The sequence below is a fragment of the Propithecus coquereli genome, unplaced genomic scaffold (assembly GCF_000956105.1).
Source record: "Propithecus coquereli isolate 6110/MARCELLA unplaced genomic scaffold, Pcoq_1.0 Scaffold13, whole genome shotgun sequence".
NCBI classification, from domain to species: domain Eukaryota; kingdom Metazoa; phylum Chordata; class Mammalia; order Primates; family Indriidae; genus Propithecus; species Propithecus coquereli.
In genome coordinates this window covers 8,354,842-8,376,089 of record NW_012137191.1, presented here as the reverse complement: position 1 = coordinate 8,376,089, position 21,248 = coordinate 8,354,842, and the positions used below count along the sequence as shown (strand labels likewise).

Below are 21,248 nucleotides of genomic sequence, written 5' to 3'. Positions count from 1 at the left end.
CAAGGAAATAGGATAAATAAAAGTGATATTAATGATTCTTTCTTCCTTACAAAGCTGGAGGTAAACTATTTAAGACTACCACATTTCTTGCCACCTGCAAAGTTGACTTTAGACTTCTAATGTCACTAAAGAGAACTAAACCACGAAACTAGCTGGAGCCCTTTTTGGTCAATTGCTTCATCCTTCCTGATATTAAGCAGTCATTCCTGCTGTCAAGTAGAACATTTATGAGTGTATAAATGTCCCATAAAATCAACAGATCCCCTAGCTTTACTGTTGTGGCAAGGATTGGTAGTGGTCAATCCCTACGTGCATTGCCCCTTCTTCTTTTGTAAGATAACTCTGATTTTAATTGGGCACAAGGTGGCCCCACTTCCCTCTCCCAACTGCTGAATGGAAGACACTTTCCAGTTTTCATTACAACTAGGTATGGCCATAAGATTAATTCTGGCCAGTGAGATGTAACTGTGTGGGATTTCAGGAAGACCTCAAAGGGAGCTGACTCAGCTGGGAAGAACTGCTTTTTCTGCATTTTCTCCTTCTGGCTTGCTTCACAGACATGCTGCCAGAGCTCCTGCAGCTGTCCTGGACCATGTGGTGAAACTGTAAAGGACACCTGTAGGGGCACAGCAAAGGTACAGGACCTGGACCCCTGAGAATACTAGGTCTAGCACATTGGTTCCAAACTCCTTGCCCCTGAAATTATTTTTATAAGAGAGAGAAACTTTTCTTGCTTAAGCCATTGTTATTTTGGGTTCTTCTATTATACACAGCCTAACACAATTTGTAATTGATATGAGTATTTTTGCTTGTTTCTAGATATATTCTTAAAAAAACCAAGTTTACCCAAATCTCAACATCTCTCTAAAGATATGAGACTTGGGTATGGGTTCAAAATGTAAACAGAGCCTTCTTAAGATACTGCCTATTTCTAACGAGAGACTACGTTTCATGCTTTACTTCCTTAACAGCTGGCACAATACAGTACCTGGTGAATGGGTAGCATTCAGTAATGTGTGCCAAATGAAAGAATGAAAAGTGGGAAAGAGTCGCTAATAGTATCTCTGTGTACATACGACTGCAAATTGGTGATGCTGATTTTCCTAGTGACTCAGTGTGCCGTGGTGAATGTGGCATTTAGCAAGCACACTGGTTCCTTCAAGTTACTGGAGTACAACGAAAGGTGACCTAAAAGTCTCAGAATTAATGTCTCATCCCATTAATCTCACCCACGGAAAAATGGCTGACCCTCCCTGTTGGGCACTGCCTCTTATTTGTGAGACACAAGCTCAGTAATGACAAGGATGATGCCTGTTCTAGCTCGTCAAGGTGATTTTGCTTTGTAGGTCTGTTCTTTGAGGTGCTTACGCCTGCCTCTATCTTAACTCAGTGTGTCTCTGATCGAGGTGGTAAATTGTTCCTTTGTGACTCTTCCTTGTAGGGTAACTGAGCAGTTAAGCTTCTTTTTTTAGTGCTACAATTTCTGTTGCTCCAATTTCTTTCTGACAGGATAATTATCAAGTTTGTCTCTCTTGGAGTCTCATAGATTCATGTTTATTTGAGTTTCATTTATGTGTAAATTTCTTAGTTTTTTCTAGTATTTGTTCAATTTGTTGCTTTTGTCTTCTAATATCTTAACCTTCAAAGATCTTAAAAATCCTAGGTTACTTTCAGAATTATATGGCTATTCCCTTCTTCTCTTTTTTTCCTGGTGAGATTTCAAAGCTCTGTTGATTTTTTTAAAATATTCTCAGATTGATACTTTTTTCCTTCTGTCTTTGCTATTAGTAGTGTATATAATTTTATTTTAACCCTGTAGTTTAAAATCTTTGGATTCTTGTGTCTTTTCACATTTTCCTTGAAAACACAATTCAAATTGTAGTTAAGCTCTCTGTTTATTCTGCATGCTTGCTATCCCTCTGTCTGGAATGTCATGTTCCCTGCTTTGGCCTGGCTAACTCCAACAACTCCTCATTGCTCAGCTCTGGGAAGCCTTCTGTAACAATCCAGGGGCCGATGGATCTGTCAACAGGCAGCTACTGAAACCGAAAGGAGTTATTACTTTAATACATAATTAGATGAATGGCTTTTTAAAATTATGAGTTCCTCTACTGCACTGACATATTTTTCAACAATCTACGTACTAAGTACAATAAGGAGGCCTCTAGATATTAATAAAAGAAATGTAAAAAAAAAAAAAGTATAGCACTAATTCCTCTTGCAATTCTGCAGTTGAACAGAGCCATGGCACTTGCCGTCAGTCTGTGTAAGAATGGAAGGTCACTTTGGTACACACTGAATTCCAAATATAAAAAGCAACAATATTAATTTAGGATATTTAGATTTTTGAAGTTTATTCTAAACATATATAAGCAAGCCAAAATATACACACTTATATAATATGAAAAAAGTTAAAAATTATATCTGTGCCAATATTAGTACATGATAATTGCTAAAAATTTAAACACTCATTTGTTTATATTTACTTATGCATTTGTTTATCCACTGTCAACACACAATTGAGTAACATATATGAATAAGGATAATATATATCCCTGCCAAATTTGGTTACATAGGCCGAGATTCGTTTCAGGTGGTGAGTTACTACCTTTAATGTCAAATGTTTATTATACTACACTAAACTTTTGTGAAGATATCTATTGCCATAATAATGTATCAATCTTACAATGATAAAAACAAAAAATCCAGAAGAGCTAAATATTTAGGCCTCACAAAATTAAACGTTTATAGAAACATTAATCAAAATAAGATAAATATTCCATTTGCTTCCAAAATGGATGAACTAGAAAATGCTACTAAGTTTTCTCTATGAAACAACTTTAATTTCTGTTTGTTAATACTAATAAGAATGGATTTATGATATAAAAATCATGTTAGGGTTAAGGAAAATCAAACAAAAGAAAAGAGAATAAGAATTTTTTAAAAATTAAAAATTCTGACTCTCAGCCAGCAATGACTTGGTTTATGATATTAATAATTATAAAAATGAGCAGTGCACTATTTTTGGAATGTAAAGGTTAGAGATTTTATCAATCTACCTGCAAGTTGGTCCTAATGTACAACAGCATTTCAAAAACATTTGTTCTAGGCTGAAATTACCACAGGTGTGACATAATCATCAAAGCTAAGTGCCAAGGAGTAACAGGTTTCCACAATGACCGTGAAGTACGCAATACAGATGCACATGTAGAAAAACACCGGGTACACGAGATGTATCAAGTGAAAAGCAGCGGAATGAAGGATGAATTTGTATTATCAGCTACCTAATAATACGAAATATTTAAGACATGCTGAGCTTTGAGTCATTGATCACTGCAAATTAAGTACTCCTACATAGTGTAAAAATAAGTTTTCAAAATTACCTTCTAAAAACAACAAAATCATCTATTTCACTGTGTCAAGGATTTTAAAAAAAGATATTCTTTACCCTTATGTTAAGATATAGATTATAGGCAATCGTGCACAAGTTTGTTTCTCTTCTACAAGACAAAACTGGGACACAAGAACAATGTCTTTTATCTTTTATCCCCTATAATCCCAGAACAATGCAATGTTGGAAAATTTTATGGAATCCGTTTTTAATTACAGGAAGAAGCATGGTTTAGAAAGAACTACAACACAGCTCTGTGTGAGTGTGGGTAAGGTAAGATGCATAAGGTGGTTACTAATTACCTAATACTACTTGTTATCAAGTTCACAAAAAATAACTAGTTTGGTAAATAATAGTGTCTTGATCATTCAGTCACATGAATTAGTATTTTCACAGCAAATAGCTGAGTTCACAAGGGAGAAATGAAAATGGAGGAGTCTCTGGTATTGTTTTGGGAGACTGTTCAAATTTCCCTTTATGGGCCTAAAGTCCTATTAATATTACCCTACAAAAAAACGTGGCTACAATCAATTGTAAGGCAGACTAAAATGCACATGTACTTTCCACAAGTACAAGTAGAACATAAAATGCTTACACAATTCCTGTGAAAAATCTGTGTCAAGAAATTACTGGCTTGCTTGATGTTTTAGTGTTGCTTTAGAGAACACTATGGGGGGCTTGTCTGTTGAATATGCCCCAAGATAACAGACCTGTGGCTGACCATTGCCACTGCCAATTACTTTTTCTTGGGAAGTAATAAGAAGGGTCAGAATATCTTGCCCACCAGAAGCAGTTGCCTCGTTACGTTCACAAAGAATGGTGCTGAGGGCACCTCCCTCTGTGTCTGCTGCGCTCCCCGTTGTGGGGGTCCAGAGCTAGACGTGCTTTTTGTAAAATAAAGAAATCTCACCTAACAGCAAGGAGCTGAGCCAGTGTGGGTGGCATCTAAATGCTGTTTGGCATTATCTTGGAAAAAGAACAGTGGTTTACGGTTCACCATCTCTATGACTTGTTTCTCTGTCAGCATCCCAAAACTTCGAACATTTCTCTTTTAAATTAATCAAAAGTAAGCCTGAGAGGAAAAAACAGCCAGTAATCTCTAATTTTGATAAGGCCCTAAAACAGGGATTTGTAAACCTAGTCCTTATACTTTTAAGCTGGACATCATTTTCTTTACATAAATGATTCTCCTAGAAATCTGTAAAAGCTTTATTCAAGCCACTATAGCGTGAAAGGTATCTCGCACTTTGCCCAGATCAGAGTTTCTGAGGTGAAGTGATTGGAAGTAATTTTAAAGAAAACAGTTTTGTAATCTTTATCCATTTAGGAATCTGTGCAGGGTCCCAGAACTTCAGCTTTATTACATAATGAACTTTGGCTACTGAATATCTCTGAGTTTTAATGTTAGTTCAATTAAACGGCACATTTAGTAGGGATAGAATTTCATTAGGGTGTCTCTGGTTTTAATGATTTTCATCATTTGGTACTTGATTTTCAGGGGAGTATTTTAAGACAAAAACCTAATGTTTAAGTAACTTGTACATCAATATGTGGAACTTAAAGCCCTTCCCTTTGCTTTTTGGGGGACTGGTACTTAGTGTCTCTTGACAATACTCATAGAATTTGGATAGTATTGACGCATATTCAAAGAAGGGCCATCAGTTTGACTCAGGGAGGGAGGTGAACAGAACACAGTGGCTCTGCAACTTACCAGTTACATCACTCTAGGCAAGTTACATAAACTCTGTGAGCGTTAGTTTTCTTATCCATAAAATTGGATAATGATAGTATCTTCCTCCTAGGAAAGTTTAAGGGTCATATGAGATAATGTTCAAAAAGAATGTGGAATGATGCCTGCATAAGATAAGGGCTTAATTAACAAAAACTATAATTATTTTAAAATAAAAAGCCTGCTTAGAATTGTGCCCCATCCATACTCCAAGGTATATTGGCTGGGATCATGTAATCCCCACTGAATATCCATAAAATCGAACTGTCCAAACACTCTTCCCCTAACTCTTTGCCTTTATCATTTAACCAGTCTACTCCTAGTATCTCCAGAAATACCTCTGTCCTCATGTTCATCATCATGGAATAACTTCAGACTCTCATCCTCTCTCTCTGGGGCTGCCAGACTCTTCTCCCTCCAATCCATACCCCAAAATTCACACAGAAAACTCTGTATAAAGTTCAACTTTGAGCATGCTAACTCCCCTGCCTAGTGCTGTTGAATGTTTTCCCTTCCTCACCAAAGTCCTGACCTAGTGTCCAAGGCATTGCCTTTTCTTGTGCCTCATCTCGTCGTGACTGGTATCCCTTGCTCCAGCAGTATCAAGTTTTATATTCCCCTGAAGAGCAAATCTGTTTTCTGCCTCTGCACATGTTGCTCTCAAGCCTGGTTGGCTTCTCCACTTTCACTGGTCTGAGAAACACCTACTCACCCTCAGAGAATCAGATCAAGCTCACTCCTGTGTGAAGGGTCCTTAACAGGGGGCCTGTAAACTTGGATGAAATAAAAAACTCCATCTTATTTCATTAACCTTTTACTCAAATTTAGCATTTCCTTCAATTATGAATGTAGGCCATAAACTACTGGCAACAGAAATCACATATTTTCATATCCCATTACAGCAGTTGCAGAAATCTCCAAATACCGTTTACATTCACCATGGTTTTGAAACTATGGTATTAGACCCGCAGCTAGATGTTATTTAGTATGTTAATCAAGAAGTACTACATTGCTATATAACGAGTTTATTTTTAGAAGTATTTTGCAAACTGTATTTCAATAGAATTGATTTCCTTTGTACTCCTATAAAATTTATTTTATGCAGTTAAAAACATTACAAAGGGGTCTAGAAAAATGTGAACATTAAGAAGCTTCATGTGTGAAACCTGTGTTGGCTTCAGAATTGAATTATACCAGGCCATGCTGATACATCCATCAACTTTTATTACAACTTTTATTACTTTGTAATTATGTATTTGCATTTTTCTCCCTTACAGGTGCAAGCTCTGCAAGGAGGAGGGCTTTTTTTTTTTTTAATCTCAATATCCCCTGACCTACTGCAACTCTCGAAAATGTTTATTAAAACAATGAACTGACTACAAATGTGAATATATGTTTTTTCCTAAAGTTCCATATTCTTTGATTTTCCAAATGGTATAGAATTATACAATAATCAATTGCTGATTGTCAGCTACCAAAACCAGGTTGTTTAGGATACATGATTTCATTTTTCTAGTTTTCTAATTTATTTACTATGTAACCTGGGCGTTATAATTCGAGAGACATGTTACATACCATCCTTTTTGTTCCTTATTTACTTATTAGTATTAGGAAAACATTATCCTGTTACCACCATGCAACAATCTGAAAACAGTCTTTGAAGCCTGACCTAAACACTGTGAGACTGCGTTTCCCAGTGAGCCCAGAGAGCGCCGTGCCTGAACTGCTGAGGCCACCAGCGTGCCTACAGCACGTATCACCCATCATGTGGCAGCCATGACTGAACTTTGAAGAAAAAAGGTCTGGAAGTTTCCTAAATCATCAACTCTTTTATAGCAAACATTTTATAACAAAGTGTTGCCAAATTTTCTAACACATATACCTAAATTTCAGGGTGAAAATTATACCAAAAAACTTCCTTTAGTCAGTACATCTACCTTGGCAAAACCAACCCTTTATTCATCTATCTGTCTATCCATCCAAACACCCAATCAAAATTAATCATTTTCAAAATTACTCTCACTGAAGAGATTCTTTTAGCAACCAGGTTGCTATTCTTTGTTTAAAAAAAAAAAAAAAGTCTGGTCCACAGCAACAGTTATTTTTCTATCATTCAGAAAGGGGAAGCATAGTAAGAGCTGTGAACTTGCTTTTACAATGTGATGGGAAATACTTCAATACAAAAAACCAGAACGTTTAGATGTTAATACCTGAATTGCTTTCACCATTTATTTAATGTCATTTACAAAATGGTGATTCTCATTTTATTTAAATCTAATGAGAGAATGGTTAAGTTTTTTAGGGGCCTCATTCATTTAGTATTTATATGTTCTGTAACGTCATCTTTGCCTTTATTATAGGGAAATACACCAGAGGTTATGATTATAGTTTACTGATGCTACAGTCCTGGATGGTTTATTCCTTTTGTTTATGCAGAACAAAATTTGGACACTATTTTAAGTGGAAAAATTGTGAACAAAATTTTGAACAAAATTCCAAGTTGGTTTTAGTTGTTCACTGCGATGACAGAGTTCTAGAATGACAATATAGGTCTTATGGATTATCAAGATATACTTCCCCACCTTTACCTTTCGTTTTACTTCAGACCTAAAGGGACAAATGCTTTTCTCAAAAGTCTTTTGAGTTCAAGAAGGGATGAAGATGACATTTCAAATAAGAATGTAAGCAACAGAAAATACTAAGTACTGCTCTGATTATGTGACTGGTTTGTATTTAACTGGAGAGCAGGGGCAAGGATCTCTAGATTTTTATCCCTAAAATTGTGTTTCTGAGAAGTAGACTACAGTGAGATTTCAGAGCCCTTATTCCTCTCACCCTGAGTACCGTTCTGTTTGTAAAGCATTTATTCTTGTCATCTAACTAATCACGTAGCCCTGTCATTCCCTTACAAAGTATCTCTCAAGTCTATCTCCACTGCCACCATCAAGGTCATTATTTCTTGCCTAGGCTACTAAGTTGTTTTTTTTAACTTATCTCCTTTATCACCTTTTGTCTTTGTCTCAGCAATTCTCTACTCTGCAGCCAGACTCATCTTTTTAAACCACAAATCTACTTGCCATTCCCATCTTATTGTCCTTTGAAGGCTTCTCAGCACCGTAAAATGACATCCAGAATTCTCAGGTTTATGAGGTCCTGGCATGTTCTGTCACTGGCTTGCTGTCCAGTCTATGGACATTGCTGTGCCCTTCTCTCGCTTGCTTGCTATGGCTCAGTCTCACTGGTCAGCTCCTTGAAGAAGCCACATTCCTTGCTTAAGACCTGTACACACGACCTGATGTTCCTTCTCCCTGAAATGCTCTTTCCCTACTCTTTGCACACCTAACCTAGAGTCCTCCTTCTTGTCTTTCTGGCTTCCCAAAAAGCACCTTTTGACAATGGAAAATAAATAACGCTTGGGGAGGGAATCTTGACATTGTGGAGAATTTGCAAGTCCTTGGCCAAAAGCCATGGCATCAAAATAAAAAGGTCAAAGAATATGCCCCATAAATGTCCAACTTCCTTCATCAAGAAGCTCTTATGTCCAGATGAATAGAAATCCTTTCATCATAGTTAGACAGAGTCCACCTCCTCAGAAGTCAATTTCAGCACTGGGGTATTTAAGTGCGAGCAAAAGACGTATACAATTATTTGGACATAAGGTCACAGGATAACCTACGAGGGCTTTTTGTTTAAACTTTCACTTCCCTTTTCAATCAATTTATATACATTTACCTTCATCTCAAATGGCTCTGTGGATATCAGTCACCACATATAACATATTTTCTGCTTAGTTTTATTAATAGTAACCACAAAGCATTTCAGCCTGTACCACCAGCCCCTCCTAATTTAAAACAGGTTAATTTTAAAGGAAACCAGTAAGCAAAAAAGAATTTTTTTGATAAAAATGGAAAGTTCCAGTCACAGTATAATATTATATTCACTGTCAAGATGCTAAGAATTACTGAAAATAAATGCATTACCACTAGGAGGTCAAATACTGGGAAAGAACAGAGGCTAATAGGGTTTTTGCACATTTCTAAGGTTGCATAAAAGTTTTATGATTGAATCTGACAGTCTTAAAGTGCCCATGTCAATGATGTGGGTTAAATCACACCTGGCTAAAAAAAGGAGAAGGAAAGACAGTGTAGTGAATGCAAAATTATTTTTCTTGGAAATGAACTTCAAAGGACTAATTAATGAGAGGCATACTGCTTCCCAAAACTAGTGTCACCACAGTAGGGAGGTCGACGGGTGAAGCCAGAGTTTGTCAATGTGGAACTTCATTTGAAGAGGAAATTTGGAACTTCATTTGAAGAGGAAAACATGAAAATATCAATGTATAGAAAAAGAAGCACATTGATGATCTTTGTACTCTAGGTTTAACAATGTTCAAGAAGCCAAAAAATAAAAATAAAAAATAAAGCTGGCAGTTTTTTAAAAATTGAAGCATTATGGCAGTGGTTCTTAATGGAAGATAGACTAGCATCTCTTGGAGAGTGTTTCTAAACCACACTCCATTGTCCTGGTGAGGCAGACTTGTGGGAAGGCGAGGCGGGTAGTTGTAAGTACCTCCACAGATGACTCTGAGTAAGACTCTTAATTGAGAAGTATTATTAGTAAAAGGAAAAAGTACAATAATTAGAGGCACAGTCTCTTTTGTCAATTTCTATTCAAACAAGGTCTAAAATACAGTAAGAACTATATTGAGGAGTTAATGTGCCAGGCATCATCACTAAATTAGCAAAATTACCTAACTGTACAAGTCATCTTGAACTGATAAACTGTGTCCCTGGTCCAAGAAAAGACCTAAGAAGGGCCTGAAAGGAGTAGAAAGAGAAGCTGTTGCATCATTGGTTTCACACTAACAAAAAGTCCTGAAGAACTGTATGAGCTAAAAAAAAAGATGGTCCACATGGGGACCAGACAAGAGAAGTCTAAAGAATAAGCAGTTAGTCAGTGTGCCCTAGGGAAAGGAATGTGACTTATTTGAGTCTCAGTTTGCTCAAATGTAAGATGAGAGGCTTGAATTAGATTATATTAAAGGCCTTTCAGCATGAATAGTCTGTGATTCTATGCTGGGGGAAAAGCATGAAGAATGGAACAGTACTGTCCATCTGATTAGTAAACTACTGGTGGAATTGCAAAGGCAGTGAGAGTCTCAGTAAAGATCTTGGGTATAAACCAGATGTCACCCAAGTCCATGGCTTTAATTATCATGTATGGATAATAATTCTCTACTCCAGAGCTCTCCTTCAACTACAGACCAGTACTCCCAAATACCCACTCAGTATCCTCACTGATGATGTTTCACGGACACCTAAGATTCAACATGTCCAACATCATACCCATGGTCCTGCCTCATCTAATTACCCCATCTTATTTCCAAGATCTATTCCACCTTGCTGGTCTAATGGCAAACAGGAATCATCCAAAGACTCCTTTCTCTTGTGCCCATAGTTAATCAATTATTATTATTATTATTATTATTATTATTTGAGACAGGGACTCACTTTGTCACCTGGGCTAGAGTGCAATGACATCATCATAGCTCACTGCAACCTCAAACTCCTGGGCTACTTAATCAATTACTTATTTTAAAGTTCCTTTTGATTTTTCTCTCCTGAATACATTGAAAGTCTCTCTACCTATTTATCTCCAATATCAACACCATAATTCAGGTAACTCTCATCTCATGGACAACTCTAAGAACTGTCTCCCTATATGAACACAAGTCCTGTGTGCACCCACACCCCCAGAGAGAGTTTAGGATTGAAAATTGTTCAAGGCGCTCCCTGGCTTAAAACTCCTCAGTGGGTTTATGTTTTTGGACTGAAGATCAAAAACATCTAAGGTTCTGAATGATCTGGCTCTAGTCTATCTTAATAGCCTTATCTTATTCTTCTCTAACCTCACAAATCTTCTTTCAGTTCCTTGCATTTGCCAAGTTCCTTACTGCCCTGCGCCATCTTTATACATGCTTCATTCTCCCTTTCAGAGCTTAGTTCAAACATCCCATTCTTAAGGTAGTCTTCTCTGAGTCCCATCATCCCGATCTCATCTTCTATTATAGGCTTTAACAATGACTATAATGTTTATTGAGTGCTTATTATGTGCTAAGTACTATTTTAGGCATTTTCTACATATTAATTCATCCTTTTCTACATATTAATTCATCCATCTTCACCTATGGTAGGTGCTCCATAGTATGTTTAAATGCATGAAGAATGAATGAGTGAATAAGATTAAAACCCTAGAGCCATAGGTACCTTAAAATTCTACACTTGTACACTTTAGGAAATATCTGGCTACTTTTAAAGGTATTATGATAATGATTTGCATATACTGAGATCACACTATAAATAATAAAATGTCAAGTATTTGGGGGAAGTTTTATCTAGGAAAGGTTTGATTCCTCAAAGTTTAGATAGCTCTCATGAGAAAATACATTTAATTGGAAATGAAAGGCATAGAACATTGGTAATTTGAGAGTGTGGAGCTAAAGGCCATATTAGAAACATGTATGCATATTCTCATAAAGATATATGATTCAGATGATACCCACACAAGAGTTATTTCTTCTAGCCTTGGCTGGTACCCTGTGACAGTTTTTATACAGGTAGTTGCACGTTTTCTATAGCAACTTGCTTCCATCTTTATCTTTGTACACAGTTTTATGTGTTAAAAACAGATCTGAAAGATGTTCTTTAATACATTCACGTTAACAGAATCAAACAGGCCTTGTAATAAAATATCATCAACTAAAAAATTAAAATATTCTAAAAAGGGGACATTCACACTGCAAATTATTTAGGAAGTCAATCTCTTGGGTCTAAAGTCATTCATAAGATCCAACCTACAACATTTTTGGCCTCAACCTACAATACTGCCTGGTATGAAACCAATATATATTGAATTAAAGAAGAATCACTGTTCTTGAACCATTCATTCTCTTAAATATTCTACTCTAGTCAGAATGGATTAGATACTCATCACCGTAGTCTACAGATTTCTACAAGTGTAAGTGCAGAGTCAACGGGCACAGGCATTTAACTTTTATGAGGCAGAACCATATTAATTTCCAAAACTAAGAACAATTTGTACCCTCACCAATAGTACACAATACATAGATATTAAATCAATTCCCCTTTTAAATCTGTTAAGTCTTTTTAGAACAAGACTATAAAAATCAGTAACCCAACAAACAAATAAATGAAAAAAACTTATTAGTAAGATAAAAGAGGTGCTATAACTGTCTATTTTCCAAATGCAAGTAGATATCACAATTTAGGACCAGAAAGGCATAATAATATGTATCCTCCTCATTTGTGTTGTTATGAGAAGACATGAATGTATTATATTCATGTTTAACTAGAAGTTCCAAGTGGATACCAAGTGGAGTTTAGTGTATAAATGTAATGTTTCATAAAGAACTGTTTGACTTAATAAACCATTTATTCATCAATTTGAGACTTGTGCCCATCAAGTCGAGGATAAAGGAATATAACTTTTTATTTTTTTAAAGCTAGGTCTTATTCTATCTATATGTTTTAAAGGGGTTGTTAGCCTTTTTGATGGCTAAAATCAAGTAAAAAAAACTGTGAAACTCTACTGCCAAATATATTAATTGATCTGTTCGATCATTCAATCTTCCATTTATGTGTTCTTCGGTCCATGTATACATCCACCCACTTTTCCATCCACTTATCATACAGTGTGTACACCATTAAACTTAATGAGGTCTTAAGGCCTGCAGCTTGCCATTAGAATATTTCACTCTTTTCCATCATCACTTTCTACTTCCTGACCCCCAGGAAGAGCCACAATACTGGGGGGAAGCTTTGTTTTCTGTTTAAATGAATAAGAGGCTATCCATGGAACGCAATGAAGGTTAATTGTCAGACTATTCAGAGGACATGTGCTTCTTGCAAGAGTCTGATTACTGATTAAAGTTATTTATTTCACCTGGGATATAGATGCCACTGAGTCATAGATGGTCTAAAACAGTTTCAATGTATTCCTGCTTAGATTCAGTATCAATCCCTAATTTTAATTCCAGAGAAACAGCTTCAAAACTGTGTCTAATAATTCACTTTTTTCCTGATTCCTTATACTCACGTCTTTGCACACGCTGTTCCTCTTCCTGGTGGCCCCTCCCCACTACCTTTCCCATTTTCTTCCCTTCCCTTATAAGAATGGATACCTAGCAAGCTCCTCCTCATCTTTCTTTAAATTTTAGAAAAGTTAAAAGCAAACAGAAAAGTTATCAGAGTTAGGTTAAGGAAGGGGAACATAAAGAAATCTCACCTGTATCTTGTGCAAGTAGTGTTCTGACCTGACGGAGCTACTGGTTTAAAAGTGACCCGTGGGGAAACTTGGGCCGATAGCAGAAATCCTAAGGCAAGAATAATGAGTGCTACGGTGGTACCTAAAAACCAAATAAAAAAAACAAAAAAATTTTTATATCAGAGAATAGTTGACAACATTCTTCCAAAGCATATTGGGTTCTGAAAAATTACCTTCATCTATTTTTCACTGGATTAGACAAAATGCTCCCAGTGTATAAACAAATTATCGGAACAACTCACTAGCACATTCATTGTGAGATATGATGAGAGTGAAATTCAAACAAATACACTTGCTAGCCAAACAGTAAATTGGTAATGATTTTCTTAAAAAAACAAAAAAAAGCTACCTAGGATTGCTGAGAATCTCAAAATCAATTAATGTAACCAAGATTATTGAGTGCCTAACATGTCAGTAACCATGAAAGGCAACAGAACGACATCGAGTGTTCCTTGTGTTCCTTTCAGTGCCAAGAAAATTGTTCTAATACTATTTGATCACGATCATGTAACATTTAAATCAGTAAACTAAAAAGCAACAGACTTACTATTTCTAAAGCAGTTGAAAAAGCATTTATTAAAAGGAGTAGCATTTTTTTTTTAAGACTTTAAGGTGCCAGAAATGATATAACACATGTATACATTTGTCATTCCAGTTGGTATTTGAAAGTGGAATATTTGCCTTTGATTTTAAGGTATAGGATTGGTGATTAGGCATATCACTTAAAAGGCCAATTTTTGTGTCCCTGATAGAAATCCTGATGGTAAATAAGAAAGTTTTTGAACTTCTGACTATTGTTCCAGCCACAGACATCATGAGGATAAACAAAAAGGGTCACGGGAAGGAAAGAGAAAGAAAATATGGCTGCATTAATTTCCACAATTTATTTGAATGAGACAATATATTTAAAATATGGAATTTAGGGAGGGCATTTATGTAGTGGTAAGTTTTTATTAGTTAACCTAAGAGATAATATCTGATGTAATAAGTTACATTAACTACCCAGTACAGGGCTTAAATTGTTACAAATACTCAGAAAAACTTCCTTTCCCATGACTCTGCTAGAGCAGTAGTTCTCATGCTTGGTGTAGATATCGCCTGCTTAAGAAACACATGCTCCAGATCCCATCTTCAGAGATGCTAATTTAGATCTACCAGATCCCATCTTCAGAGATGCTAATTTAGTAGATCTAAGATAGGGCCCAAGAATCCATATTTTAAAATAAGTACCCTTGGTAATTCTGATGGAGACAGCCCGTGAGTGATGTCTTCAGACATATTCCAGTACCAAAATACATGGGGAGGGGGAGGAAACATGGTGTTTCTGGCTTTTTGATTTATTACTAATAAAGCTACATAGATACAAACCTCCCGCTATTAAAAGAATCAAGAGGCTGTCATTAAATTTGTAATATTTAGGAAAAAGACTAGTTCTCTGAACAAGTTTTGAAAATATTGAAAAATTTAGACCACAAAATGTCCTACATTTAAAATTATTCATGGACCACATATTTTATACTTCTTTGTATAAAAAGGTTTTTTGTACAGGCTTCAATATAGGTTATTTGTAGCAATTTTTAAAGAATGAATACCTATTCAAAAATTGTTTCGATAAGATTTTTCTCTATTTTTAACTCAATATAATAAATCGTAATAAAAACACAAAATAGGGAACAATACTGAATCAAAGGTTTAAAAATTCTAGGCTGTAGCCAATTTAAGAAATTTAAAATAGAGGTGGGTGCGGTGGCTCACGCCTGTAATCCTAACACTCTGGGAGACTGAGGAGGGAGAATTGCTTGAGCTCAGGAGTTTGAGACCAGCCTGAGCAAGAGTAAGAGCCCGTCTCTACTAAAAATAGAAAAAATTAGCCAGACATGGTAGCAAGAGCCTCTAGTCACAACTACTCAGGAGGCTGAGGCAAGAGGATGGCTTGAGCCCAGGAGTTTGAGTTTGCTGTGAGCTAGGCTGATGCCGTAGCACTTGCCTGGGCAACAGAATAAGACTCTGTCTCAAAGAAAAAAAAAAGAACAATATTCTAATACTTAGCACTATTAAAATATCAAATATATACTTACATACAAATGAATAAAACAAAAACATATTGAGATAAAAATATGACTAACACTGAATCAATTAGTATTGGAATGTGAAAGAAATATCTATTGTGAGGGTCACACTGGAGTAGTATTAACACACTAACAAGGTTGTTTAGCAGTAAGTCTCCTTCCGAAGGTGTAAACTTCCACTGGTCATTATTTTCTACTAAACCTATTTAATTACAGTGAAAAACAAGAACTGCATAAATACTATTTACTGTATGTACATGTGAAAGAGGAGACCTGCAACAAGAAACCAGGTCTTCTACCTCCTAAACCACTGTAATATCCACTAACATTTTACTGGGCACCATAATAAGGAAATCAGATGGATGGTGTTTCTCAGGCTGGAGGAATCACTGCATAGGATTTGTAGTGGACACAGCTGAGGTGATGGTAGTTTTGGCTAAAAGAGAAAAAAGCAAGAAAGAGAAGTGCCTATGGATTTCTCATGAGAAGCAGCCCCTGAAATCTCTTGGTCTTTCTCTCCAAGTAATTGTCTTAATACTTCCTTTTAATAGTCAGGATGGGCTCTGGAAATCCTTGGGCCAGAAGACCTATGCTGAGAAGGGAAACATGACATCAGCCAAGAGTTCAGGGAAGTTCCCAGATTAGGACAATGGAGGCTGATTTCACAGTATGGTTAAAACAACAAAGGGTCACTTTTTGGCAACAATAATGCTGTGACAGCTAAAATGCTCTGAGCACTTTGCTCCGTGTCAGGATGTATTTTAAATGCTGTACATATATAAGTGTGTTAAATCCTCATTACGACTCTGTGAAGTCAGGATCATAATTAATCCCCATTTATAGATGAGGAAATAGAACTTTGCCCAAAATTACAAAATTCAAATCCACACAGTCAGGCTTTATATCAATAATGCCCCCCAAATTCTGCGTAACTGATAAGAAGTGTTATAGTGGAATACAACAAATGAAGGGACACAGGCTGCTAGAAAAAATGTTTAATCTGTAGTTTTTCCCAGATCTCAACAGCCAAATCCCAAATTGAAGAAGCACTTAAATTCTGTTTAAAAAATAGACCTCTTGAGGTAGCAATAGACTGGGGTCCTATTGGAAAGGAAATGTGTCAATTAAAAATATTTGAAAGCAGCTATTATCTCTTCTTAGAGTTGACCTGAACCTCAAAGGTCAGTGAATCCAATTTCCAGCCTACTGTAGGAATTGACTTTTAGCACATCACTGCCTGATGGTCATCTATCCTTTTGTTGAGAGTTTACCATCCTAATGAGACAGCACGATTCATTGTTGGATAGCTCTGATTATTAGGAATATTTTTCTTGTATTAAGTAAAAATCTATGTCCTCACATCTACAGTCTGCTAGAATAATGTATGTATTAGGCTGCCCGTTAGTCTTTTCTCCAGGCTAAGAAACTCTGGTTTCTTCAACAAGTTTACAAATGTATGGTTTTGAAACCCTCCCTTGTGCCTCACCTTTCTTCACTTACCCTCTTTGTTCCCTATGTAGCTTGGCTGTTGGCAATCACCTTTGCCCCTTAATCAAACAATCTCTCACCTTCCCCTCAGTGCTTATACTGCAGTTCAACTCACATGACAGGACTCAAGGGCTCTTACTGCTTAAGCAAGAAGGGGAGGTGGAAGTGTTCCACTCTTCCTTCCAGGGTGAGGGCTGGGGGAGCATAGGTATGCCTGATAACTGAGTTTGGAACTCAGAATGTATTTTCTCATCAAATCTGGGATGAGTGCCTAAAACAGTCCTATTAGACCAATGTTTTAGGTATAATTTGGTTAAAATAGAATTTAATAAATGCTGCCCTGGAAACTTTACATTTTAATGGAAAAATGTATTTTTACTCAATGAACTTACAAAGGAGCCATTAGAGTTCAGTTAATTGATAGTAGGAATGTGCTTGCATATTTGGGAAAAAAATTAGAAAATTATATGATGCAACCAAGTGAAGAAAATGTTAAAGATGGGTCCCATTCTGTCAAGTGAAAAAGCCCTTGTGTTACAGAGAAATAACAAATGAAATGGACAGAATTTAAACACAAAAGATACTTGAGAGTAAGAAAATTTTGCCTTACTTAGTCATTATAAAAAACACATTTAACCAACTAGAATTTATCCTAGAACTTAGACCTGTCTCAAACATAAAAAGAGTCTGTTTCTGTTTTGTAAAGAAATTATATGGTTTTAATATTCCGTTGTTGAAAGAGCTTTATAAAAAAACGCCACCAATTTACTTCTACTCTATTCCCAATTTAAAAATATAACATATATTAAAAAGCAAGTTTCTGAATACCAAGTTTTTCAAACAAGGATAGAACAAAAAATGATTATTCTTTTCACTTTTGCACCTTTGAGCAGAACTCAAAATAATAACAGAAAAATGTTACCCTCAGTAGGTCCAAATTATTCTTGCAATCCTAGTCACATTCTAGTTCCCAGTCACATATTGTAACATTTGTTAAAAACTCTTTTTTTTTTTTGTCTAGAAGAACTCTAATTTTATATTGCTTGGCTAAGAAACCAATATTAGAAGTGTTATCAGTATTGTATTTTCGAAGGTTGACTTGTAACTGTTAGAAAAAAAGTTTATAACTGAATCCTCCATCCAGGCACCTACCTGCTAAACTACCAAAGGTAAGCTTTCTGCGGCCCACTTTCTCAACAAGCCAGACTCCCACGAGTGTGAAAATGAAATTCGTGAAGGCTGTAACTGAAGCCAGCCATATTGCGAGTCTATCATCTTCAACACCAGACATCTGCAGAATGGTTGCACTGTAGTACCTGCAAGGCAAAGAATAAAACAATTGCTGTTGATAGTTATTCAAAGAAAAGGAGTTGTTCAGACAGAAAAAGATGCAGCCACCTCAAAAAAACATGAATAGCTGTAGTAATAACATTAAGTTAACATGGGAATTCACGTGAGCTGCTGAAAGGATCACAATATAGAAACTATGTTCAGATAAATTTATTTTGAACTTTGCATGTCAATAAAAGACACCCATGCAACTGGATAGAAGGCTGAAGGCTTCCAAAGTGAAACATACCCCACAAATAGGTAAAGCAGTAGCTGGCACTTACACTGAAACTATCAAGGATAAGTTCCAAGCCCCTGGAATGAATCAGAAGTCATCATATACTGTGAATTAATGTCTTTAAAAGAATAAAGTGACTCACTGCATATAATAAAGAAATGTGATATAATGATAGAAATCTGTTACAAATAAAGAAGCTCTTTCAAAGAAGACATAAAGAGTAAGAATGTGTCAGAGTATATCTGGCATTGTGTAAGGAGATGAGAAACTGACATGATGTACACAAGAATGGTTTATGGTTCCTGGAAGGTAAGCCTGTCACACGATCTGCATGATTAGGCTCCGTAGACTCATTTTGTGCTAAATGAATTCACTAGAGACTGGCTCTTAAAAGACCATGATGCCAGTATGTTGATGCACAATGGAAGACATGTCTGGCACATTTACGGATGACAGGTTTCTCACAGGACATTCCTTTTCTGGTGAAAATATTGGTAGCTAAATCAGCTGGTTACTTTACAGTTGACCCGAAAACAAAGCAAAATATTCCCAGGGAATCACTTATGAAATGTGATAGACTTCAAATCCTAAGACACATTCTGAATCATGGCCCTGCCTAGCTTTCACAATATTTCAAAAATAAAATGTTTTAAATATATTTAAAGTCTCATTGATTCATCAATGACTTCTGTTTTTAAAATTAATGATAATGGTTCTTATGTAAAATTAACACCAACATGGACTTGTTCATTTTGCTAAAAAAGTGTTTTCCTATTTTAAATTAGTAAACCAAACTTATAAATTACTATGCAGCATGAAAGATGTGCTTTACTGATCACACTAAAAATTATGCCAGCCATTTTAAGACTTTGATTTCTGACAGCTGTTGTAAAAAGAGAAATTCCTTGTGGAATTATTCCCATCATCATGAAAATTGTGAATATTTTGCAGTCAGAGTGTAAAGTGATGATAAAAATTATGAAAACAATTCATTCCATCTGAATACTATTTTACAATTTCCAAGTTTGACTGTATACATTTTCATAAAGACCTGCGCAACAAGGTCAAATCTATACGCAATCATGAAGAAACTAACTGAGTACAAAACCTAGAAAGGCAGGAAACAGAAATGCTGAGAGAAAATTCAAATATTTAAAGCCAAACGAATTTGATACTTGCCATGCAACTAAATTTGAGTCTTCTCAATACTTCAAGAATAAAAGTAGATACATTGCATAAAATAATTCTTCAAATAGAGGCATGAAAGAATTAAACAAAGAGGGTGTTTTGATGTTTTCTTTTTCAATACAGTAAAATTATGGGCCGGGCGCAGTGGCTCACGCCTGTAATCCTAGCTCTCTGGGAGGCCGAGGCGGGCGGATTGTTTGAGCTCAGGAGTTCGAAACCAGCCTGAGCAAGAGCGAGACCCCGTCTCTACTAAAAATAGAAAGAAATTAATTGGACAACTAAAAATATATAGAAAAAATTAGCTGGGCATGGTGGCACATGCCTGTGGTCCCAGTTACTCGGGGGGCTGAGGCAGGAGGATTGCTTGAGCCCAGGAGTTTGAGGTTGCTGTGAGCTAGGATGACGCCACGGCACTCTAGCCCGGGCAACACAGTGAGACTCTGTCTCAAAAAAAAAAAAAAAAAAAATTCTGAAATCACCAAGTGCTAAATTAAAGGACAGAAAGGGAAGTAGTATGAAACAAAACAGTCTAAATTTTACATAAAATAAAAAACATTGCATAGGCCTAAAAAATTTTTTATGATGCTTAAGTTTTTTTACAGGCAAAAATACAACCAAACATTGGCCTGAGATTCACAAATCTGCATTCTAATGGCATCTCTGTGGTATGCTGGCCAGGCTGGGTAACATAATCACACGTTCATTGAGTATTTATTTCTTGAGTACTTACTGTATAACCTGTGTGAGTTACTAGGATCCCATAGATATGTTATTACATTCTGGTGCTGCCCACAAGAAGCTCATAGTTTAGTGTAAGAGAATAAAATGGCAGGAAATCATTCTAATACCACAAGGTGTATAAGTCACAATGTGGCACAAAAGGACAGAGCAAACAATTTTATTTGATGTAGAAGGTTCCTGGATTTTCCTGGGAATTAATGTTTGAGTTGAGCCTTGATCAATTCTCAGGGGTTTGCTAGCAGACACGACAATCTGGGAGGGTGTTGGAGGTGACAGAAATGACATATATGAAAGGCAAAAGTGCAGGACAGTATGCTGGGTACACAAATGTAAGTACTTGACCTTGACTGAACATAAAATGCATATGACAGAGAAGTATGACATAAGACCGTAGCAGGAGCTTCTGTGTGGAGGAGGCATGAATGGGATGCTATGTGTTCTAGGCTTTATTCTGTCGTAATGGAAAATCATGAAATGGACTTTAAAGAGAAGTATTAAAAACAGGATTAAATCTGTTCTACGAAAAGATCACTCTGATAATAGCCAAGTGAGTGGACTGGAGGCAGACTGAATGAAAGGGATGCTGTTTGGAGGCCTACTTCAAGTCATTACACTGGCAACAGGCAACTGCAGATTGTCTGGATTAATGGCAAACAGTGAGAGCAGGGGCTGAAATTCACCGACAGCCTTGTATCTTCCTCTCAAAAGAGCTGCAACTCCAGCCCCCATTAA

At 36.3% G+C, this 21,248-nt stretch overlaps 1 protein-coding gene across 1 annotated transcript in view; it reads right to left on the bottom strand.

Moving 5' to 3' along the window:
• Positions 1-21,248, bottom strand: part of SLC2A13 (solute carrier family 2 (facilitated glucose transporter), member 13) — a 388,439-nt gene that overhangs the window by 74,317 nt on the left and 292,874 nt on the right. The window contains exons 5-6 of the mRNA XM_012638430.1: positions 18,173-18,336; positions 13,425-13,545 (exon numbers count right to left, since the gene is read on the bottom strand). Coding sequence (XP_012493884.1) covers positions 13,425-13,545; positions 18,173-18,336 — 285 coding nt within the window. The remainder of the gene's footprint in view (positions 1-13,424; positions 13,546-18,172; positions 18,337-21,248) is intronic.